The sequence below is a fragment of the Aptenodytes patagonicus genome, chromosome 15 (assembly GCF_965638725.1).
Source record: "Aptenodytes patagonicus chromosome 15, bAptPat1.pri.cur, whole genome shotgun sequence".
In the NCBI taxonomy this organism is placed as follows: Eukaryota; Metazoa; Chordata; class Aves; order Sphenisciformes; family Spheniscidae; genus Aptenodytes; species Aptenodytes patagonicus.
Genome location: NC_134963.1, coordinates 11,294,359 through 11,301,687, shown reverse-complemented (window position 1 = coordinate 11,301,687; position 7,329 = coordinate 11,294,359). Strand labels below are relative to the sequence as shown.

The window sequence follows — 7,329 nt, the reverse complement described above, 5'->3', positions numbered from 1 at the left end:
TACAGCAGACAGCTTACTTCTAAATCTTTATTTGCTTTCTACACAGAGAAAACAGAGGAATGTTGAAGCAGCAATATTTAAACACACTAGCAGGGAGCCATCAATCTGTGAGAGTGCACAAAATGCAATACAGGGCCATTTGTGCGGTGGTCTCTGCTAAGGGGCAGGATGAGGGTAGGTCCAGGAGCAGCCTCTTCAGACAGATGGAGAGGTCTACGCAAAGGTGGAGCCATTCCAGCCCACGTTGGCGGCATTCATGTCGAAGTAGTTGATGTACACCCTGCAGAAGAGGCACAGGAAGACACAAACAATGACCTTATTAACTCATTTATATAAGTAATGAGTGAGACAGGACAACAGGACAGGGGACAGTGCTTCCCATTCCTCAGAAGAAATGTCAAGCTTCATTTTTACTGAAATCTAGCTAACTTCTCTGGTAGAGCCTCCAAACAGTCAATATTCCTCAGAGTCCCCAGAATTGTACTTTTTTTCTTTTTTAAAATACAAACTCTTCTTCAGTCAGGGACTGCCCAGACACCAGACAGCTTTTGGTTAGCAGCCTGTCACGAATTTCTGGAGATCAAAACCTTTTGTTTCTGAGTGCTGCAGTCCTTCACACGTGTCAGACAGACAGGCAGCCTTACGAAAGCCAAGCAGGCCCTCGGGGCCGGCTCTGCACTTCTCCCTTCCAACCCCAGCACGTCAGTGGCAGCAGGTTCTTCCGTCCTTCACCGCTGCACGCAGACACTCTTCCCAAGGCTCTGCAGCCTGTGAGGGAGCTGTTCACAGCCTGCTGGTTTCTACTTTGCCTGTCAGCTCCAGCCTGTTACTGCTCCTCCCTCGTGCTTTCAGCCTCCCATCACCAGAGGACATCACACCTCAACAGCAAAAAACACACTGTACAACTTGTCAGTCCTCTGGGACCTTTCCCTACTCTGAGAACAGGAAGCCATTTAACAGAGGACTCTCAAGGGAAAGATGTAGGCCTAAAACTCTTAACTGGACATGAAAACACTGCAAATAATCACTTTGTATTTTCTCAAATACATGGACTTATTCCTGGCTTTTTGTATTTTTAAATTAACTTTTCAAGACAGTTTCAGAGAGCCAGATAAACAAGGTAATAACATCATGTCCCAGCCGTACCTGTCTGCAGATACGTGCAAGTGCTTAGAGATCAGATCACACAGGAGCTTGGTGTAGGTCTTGTTCTGCTGCCCTCCTATTTTGCCGATGCTGTAAAGGCTGCAGAGCGCGCAGGGATCAGTGGAGCTCCCGAAGGACATCATCTGATCAGGTATGATGTGCACAGCGATGTACTGTGATAAGAGAACAAACAGTTACAGGATTTCTCACCTTCCCTCTCCCGATACAAACTTGCTTTAGGTACCAAATTTAAACAGCACAGTTGTGTGCTGTATTGTGGCCCAGGCAGCTCTCCAGCGCTGCTCTCTGCGCCCTTCCGAGGCTCAGGCACTGCAGCCCACACGGGTGGCATAGCAGCGCATGCTGTGGGGATCCCCCCCAACCCTGGCTCTCAAGCTTTAGGAACGAAGGTTGTGTTTGTGCAAAGCCGCAGGCGAGATGGGTACTCCTGACCGCCACAGCACCGCCGCTGCGCAGGGCAAAGAGCACACGGCTGGAGATAAAGGCCTTAAAACTATTTGCGTGCCAGAATTCACACCCTCCAATCACTGACTGAGCCGCCGGGCCTGTCCGAGAGCCTGTCTGCAATTCAGCCCTATCGGGCTTTGACTTCTCTGGCTGCAGCGGTCTGGCCCAAGAGGGGCCATATCTGATCCCGGGATAACCGGGAGCAGCCCAGCTCAGTATCTGTTCCTCCGCTTTGCCAGAGACTCGCTGGCCTGGCAGATACCAGCCCCTTCCCCCAAACGTGCCGCCGGCACAGCTCCGCGGCCGAAATCCCGACTCCCGGGCACAAGGGCGAACAAATCCCCGGCGTTGCAGCTATCCGAGCACGGAGTTTCCTGTAGGTCAGGTTACTGCTCCGGGCCGCCAGGCCGATGGCCTCCGGGAGCCGCACGGCCTAGGGACGGGCCGCAGCCCAGAGGGAGGCAGCGGGACGCCTGCCGCCACGCCGCAGCTCCCTCGGCCCCGCGGAGGGCTGCCGGGGGCGGGGGAAGAACGAGCACAAGCCCTTCCCCCTGGACCAGCGGGGCCCGCAGTCACGTTGTGTCCGCAGTCGCTCCCCTTGACGGCCGCGGCCCCTCCGACCCGGGCGGGCGAGAGCGCGGGCGCAGCCCCGCGGCCGCCCCGCCGGGGCCTCCCCTCAGCGCCGGGCGCCGCGCACGTGTTCGCCCCGCTCCCAGCCCAGCCCCGCCGGCCCCATCCCGGGCGGCCCCCGCTCCCGCCGCGGCCCTCCGCCTCCGGCGGCACCGTCCCCGCCGCCCGCCCTCACCTGCGCGGGCTTGCCGGTGGCCTTGGCCAGCTGCTGGGTGAGGTCGCCCAGCAGGCTGTCGGGCACGGCGTCCTTGCAGACGTTGGTCTGGATGGCGAACATGGGCATGGTGGCGGCAGCTGGGGGCGGCGGGGCCGACGGCGGGAGCTGTGCGGCTAGACCGGCGGCGGCGGCACAGTGGGGCGAGGCGGCGGCGGCAGCGCTTTTAGTGCGCGCGGGGCCGCGCCGGCCTTAAAGGGGCCGCACCCGGCGGGGCTGGGGAGGGAGTGGAAGGGAGGAGGCTGCCTCCCCAATCTGCTGCCCTTGCTGCGGCTTACCGCTTCCTTCCCGCGGCAGCGTCCCGGCCAGAACTCTTCCCCCTTTCCGCCGTTATTCGTTTGCTTTGTTACTACCGTTGAGTATTTTTTGAGGGTATGTTGTAGGCTCCTCCCTGGAATTGAGTCCTGCCGCGCTGGGCAGTTCATACATAACCTGGTATTAGCGCATGTGGTACTTCTGCTGTAGCACTCCCACTGGCTTTTGCAGGATCAGGGTCGAGAAGGGGCTAGAGGCCCTAGCTTGGCAGTTGCAAAGAGGGATACTTGCCCTGGCTCCGAAGGGAATTTTTTTCTTTTGCAAAATAAAGGCACTTTTGTACGTTTTTTGTTTTAACTGTGTGCATAGCTTTAACATGATGTAAGCAGAAACATCTGACTTGGTAGCATGTTAATTATTCTCTAACGTTTTTCAGTCAAATTGAAAGTGATCTATTACTCCTCAACATCCTCATTTTCACATCATATTTTTCTACTGGAAAAAGGCAGAAGTGATCTTTTTTTGCTTAGAACTCAAATGGTGCGTGTCTACTCGGAGGTGAGAGGCAGCCTGAGAGATGAGCCTTCGGCTGGGCTGTGTGATGCGATGCACGTAGGCTGCAGAGGGCACGACTCCCCACCCTGCCTCTTACACTGCCGTGACTGCAGTGCAGCTCTCTGCTGAGCTGCTTGAAATGACTCACGGGAACGCTAAAGAGGATCAGGCCCAGAGCCTGCTCCACACAGACGTTTTACACACAGGAATCGAGCACATGTTAATTTTTAACAAAGTCCCAGCACTTCTACTGCTAGAAAGCTTGACCATACATATGTGTTACACGTGAACACACATAGCCCTGAACGAAGAACAAGGGATGGTATTGTATGGGAACACTTTGGAGTGGCACAGGCTATAACGCTGAGAACTGGCAGGACTGGAGCGCTTTTTTTTTTTGTGATTAACAGTGCTATTAAGAACTAATAGTCGGCTCCCTGCCATTGCGTAGTGCCACTTACTCCTCCCACCTTCCTGCCTCCCAGAGTTGTTGCATGGAGGTAGGGTGGGAATTCTGGCAGCGCAGGAAGAAAAACGAGAGCAACATCACCACTGGTGTGCTCGCTCTGTGGCCTGCTGGGCCCAAAGCGACAGACCCTGGCCATGCTGCCACACAATGGAAGGACGTCCACAATTTCATTCTCTTTTGCCCCCGTGTCTAAGGAAGAAGCAGTGCATACATTTTCATAGCTTCTAAAGATGCATTTTTAGAAGTTAACCAAATAGCAGTGTGTATGTACACGCCCCTCCCTCACGTGATTGCTCCACACTCATGCCTTCATAATATATTTTCTGGAAGCAGAGCATCTGTTTTAAAACACAATTGCTTGTGATTAAAATAAGAACAATGAAGCAATGTGTCTAAGAGCAAAAAACTGAAAGGTAAAATGTTTTACAGAAATATACCAAAGAGCATTCTAATGATGTGCCAGAGACAGAGGCAATGAAAGCTTTTACATTCCCTATTAACGAGTATAAGGATTGTTAGCAGGTAGAGATGCTCTTAATTGTACTTGTGCCATGAGGTACCTCTAGGAACACACATTTCAGGGTTCGGATGCTCTGAGAGTAAGTCTGAAAGCATCTAGCATAGTGTCCTGGTTTCAGCTGGGATAGAGTTAATTTTCTTCCCAGTAGCTGGTACAGTGCTGTGTTTTGGATTTAGTATGAGAATAATGTTGATAACACACTGATGTTTTAGTTGTTGCTAAGCAGTGCTTACACTTGTCAAGGACTTTTCAGCTTCCCATGCTCTACCGACAGAGAAGGCTGGAGGTGCACAAGAAGCTGGGAGGGGGCACAGCCAGGACAGCTGACCCAAACTGGCCAGAGGGACATTCCATACCATGGGACGTCATGCTCAGTATATAAACTGGGGGAGAGCTGGTCGGGGGGCCACCGCTTGGGGACTGGCTGGGCATCGGTCAGCGGGTGGTGAGCAATTGCATTGTGCATCACTTGCTTTGTATATTCTTTTTTTATTATTGTTATTATTATTACGATTTTATTTCCATTATTAAACTGTTCTTATCTCAACCCATGAGTTTTCTCACTTTGACTCTTCCGATTCTCTCCTGCATCCCACTGCGGAGGAGGGGGAGAGTGAGCAAGCAGCTGTATGGTGCTCAGTTGCCAGCTGAGGTTAAACCACGACACACAGAAAGGCTTCAGAAGATACGTGGGGCAGGCTGAAGCCTTTCCTGGAGGCTGACTGCAAACAGCAGGGCTGGGGCATTCACAGATTGCAGTTGTACATACCCACCTGCATCACAGTGAAAACCTGAGCACAGAGCAACTGGACCAGGGAGGAGGAGCCAGGAGAACATCAGAGAATGCTGGTGCTGTGGCTGCAAAACAGGGGGAGGTAGCATTCTTTGAGCAGGTGGCTCTATGAAGAACACAGATTGATTTCTGGAGAAGGAAACTGCTTCTCCATGGAAAGCCCTGCTGTGTTTAGGGGCTTTGTAGCCATTCTCCACAAGCCTCGCGCTCACAAGCCCTGGTCCTCGTGGGGGACTTCAACCACCCCGACATCTGTTGGAGGGACAACACGGCGGGGCATAAGCAATCCGGGAGGTTCCTGGAATGCGTCAATGATAACTTCCTTCTCCAAGTGGTAAAGGAGCCAATGAGGAGAGGTGCTATGCTGGACCTTGTTCTCACCAGCAAGGAGGGGCTGGTGGGGAATGTGAAGCTCAAGGGCAGCCTGGGCTGCAGTGACCATGAAATGGTGGAGTTCCCAAGATCCTTAGGGCACCAAGGAGGGCGCACAGCAAGCTCACTACCCTGGACTTCAGGAGAGCAGACTTTGGCCTCCTCAGGGATCTGCTTGGCAGAGTGCCATGGGACAAAGCCCTGGAGGGAAGAGGAGCCCAAGAAAGCTGGGTAATATTCAAGGATCACCTCCTTCAAGCTCAGGAGCGATGCATCCCAACAAAGAGGAAGTCAGGCAGAAGCGCCAGGAGGCCTGCATGGATGAACGAGGAGCTCCTGGACAAACTCAAACACAAAAAGGAAGCCTACAGAGGGTGGAAGCAAGGACAGGTAGCCTGGGAGGAATGCAGAGAAATTGGCCGAACAGCCAGGAGTCAGGTTAGGAAAGCTAAAGCCCTGATAGAATCAAATCTGTCCAGGGACATCAAGGGCAACAAGAAAAGATTCTATAGGTACATCGGGGATAAAAGGAAGATGAGGGAAAATGTGGGCCCTCTCCGGAATGAAACAGGAGACCTGGTTTCCCGGGATCTGGAGAAGGCAGAGGTACTCAATGACTTTTTTGCTTTGGTCTTCACCGGCAAGTGCTTGAGCCTCACTGCCCAAGCCACAGAAGGCAAAGGCAAGGACTGGGAGAATGAAGAGCTGCCCACTGTGGGAGAAGATCAGGTTCGAGACCATCTAAGGCACCTGAAGGTGCACAAGTCCGTGGGACCCAATGAGATCCATCCGTGGGTCCTGAAGGAACTGGCGGATGAAGTTGCTAAGCCATTATCCATCATATTTGAGAAGTCGTGGCAGTCCGGTGAAGTTCCCACTGACTGGAAAAGGGGAAACATAACCCCCATTTTTAAAAAGGGAAAAAAGGAAGACCCAGGGAACTACAGGCCAGTCAGTCTCACCTCTGTGCCTGGGAAGATCGTGGAACAGATCCTCCTGAAAGCTATGCAAAGGCACATGGAGGACAGGGAGGTGATTCGAGACAGCCAGCATGGCTTCACCAAGGGCAAGTCCTGCCTGACTAACCTAGTGGCCTTCTATGATGGAGTGACTACATCAGTGAACATGGGAAGGGCTACAGATGTCGTCTGTCTGGACCTCTGTAAGGCCTTTGACATGGTCCCCCACAACATCCTTGTCTCTAAACTGGAGAGGTATGGATGGACTGTCCGGTGGGTGAGGAGTTGGTTGGATGGTCACATCCAGAGGGTAGTGGTCAACGGCTCAATGTCCAGATGGAGATTGGTGACGTGTGGCATCCCGCAGGGGTCCGCACTGGGACAAGTACTGTTTAATATCTTCATCAGTGACACAGACAGTGAGATCGAGCGCACCCTCAGCAAGTTTGCAGATGACACCAAGCTGAATGGTGCCGTCAACGTGCCAGAGGGACGGGATGCCATCCAGAGGGACCTGGACAAGCTTGAGAAGTGGGCCTGTGTGAACCTCATGAGGTTTAACAAGGCCAAGTGCAAGGTCCTGCACCTGGATTGGGGCAACCCCCGGTATCAATACAGGCTGGGGGATGAAGGGCTTAAGAGCAGCCCTGCCGAGAAGGACTTGGGGGTACTGGGGGATGAAAAGCTGGACATGAGCCAGCAACGTGCGCTCACAGCCCAGAAGGCCAATTGTATCCTGGGCTGCATCCAAAGAAGCGTGGCCAGCAGGTCGAGGGAGGGGATTCTGCCCCTCTACCCTGCTCTGCTCACACCCCACCTGGAGTACCGCATCCAGCTCTGGAGCCCTCAGCATAAGAAAGACACAGACCTGTTGGAGCGGGTCCAGAAGAGGGCCACGAAAATGATCAGGGGGATGGAACACCTCTCCTATGAGGACAGGCTGAGAGA

General features: G+C 53.3%; 1 protein-coding gene across 1 annotated transcript; it reads right to left on the bottom strand.

Annotated features, from left to right (window-relative positions):
- Positions 1-13: 13 nt before the first annotated feature.
- LOC143167599 (macrophage migration inhibitory factor) lies at positions 14-2,597 on the bottom strand. Its single transcript, XM_076353182.1, has 3 exons — positions 2,420-2,597; positions 1,147-1,319; positions 14-280 (listed from the first exon to the last, which is right to left on the bottom strand). The coding sequence occupies exons 1-3, from the start codon at positions 2,525-2,527 to the stop codon at positions 214-216; spliced, it is 348 nt and encodes a 115-aa protein (XP_076209297.1). The 5' UTR covers positions 2,528-2,597; the 3' UTR covers positions 14-213.
- Between the last annotated feature and the right edge of the window lie 4,732 nt (positions 2,598-7,329).

Bases quoted from the DNA above. Each gene is read 5' to 3' on its own strand.
- LOC143167599 (XM_076353182.1), bottom strand. From the start codon at position 2,527: ATGCCCATGTTCGCCATCCAGACCAACGTCTGCAAGGACGCCGTGCCC. The intron at 1,320-2,419 runs GTGAGGGCGGGC...CTCTTATCACAG, and splicing joins CCACCGGCAAGCCCGCGCAG to TACATCGCTGTGCACATCAT. The intron at 281-1,146 runs GTACGGCTGGGA...CCTCTTCTGCAG, and splicing joins TTGCACGTATCTGCAGACAG to GGTGTACATCAACTACTTCG.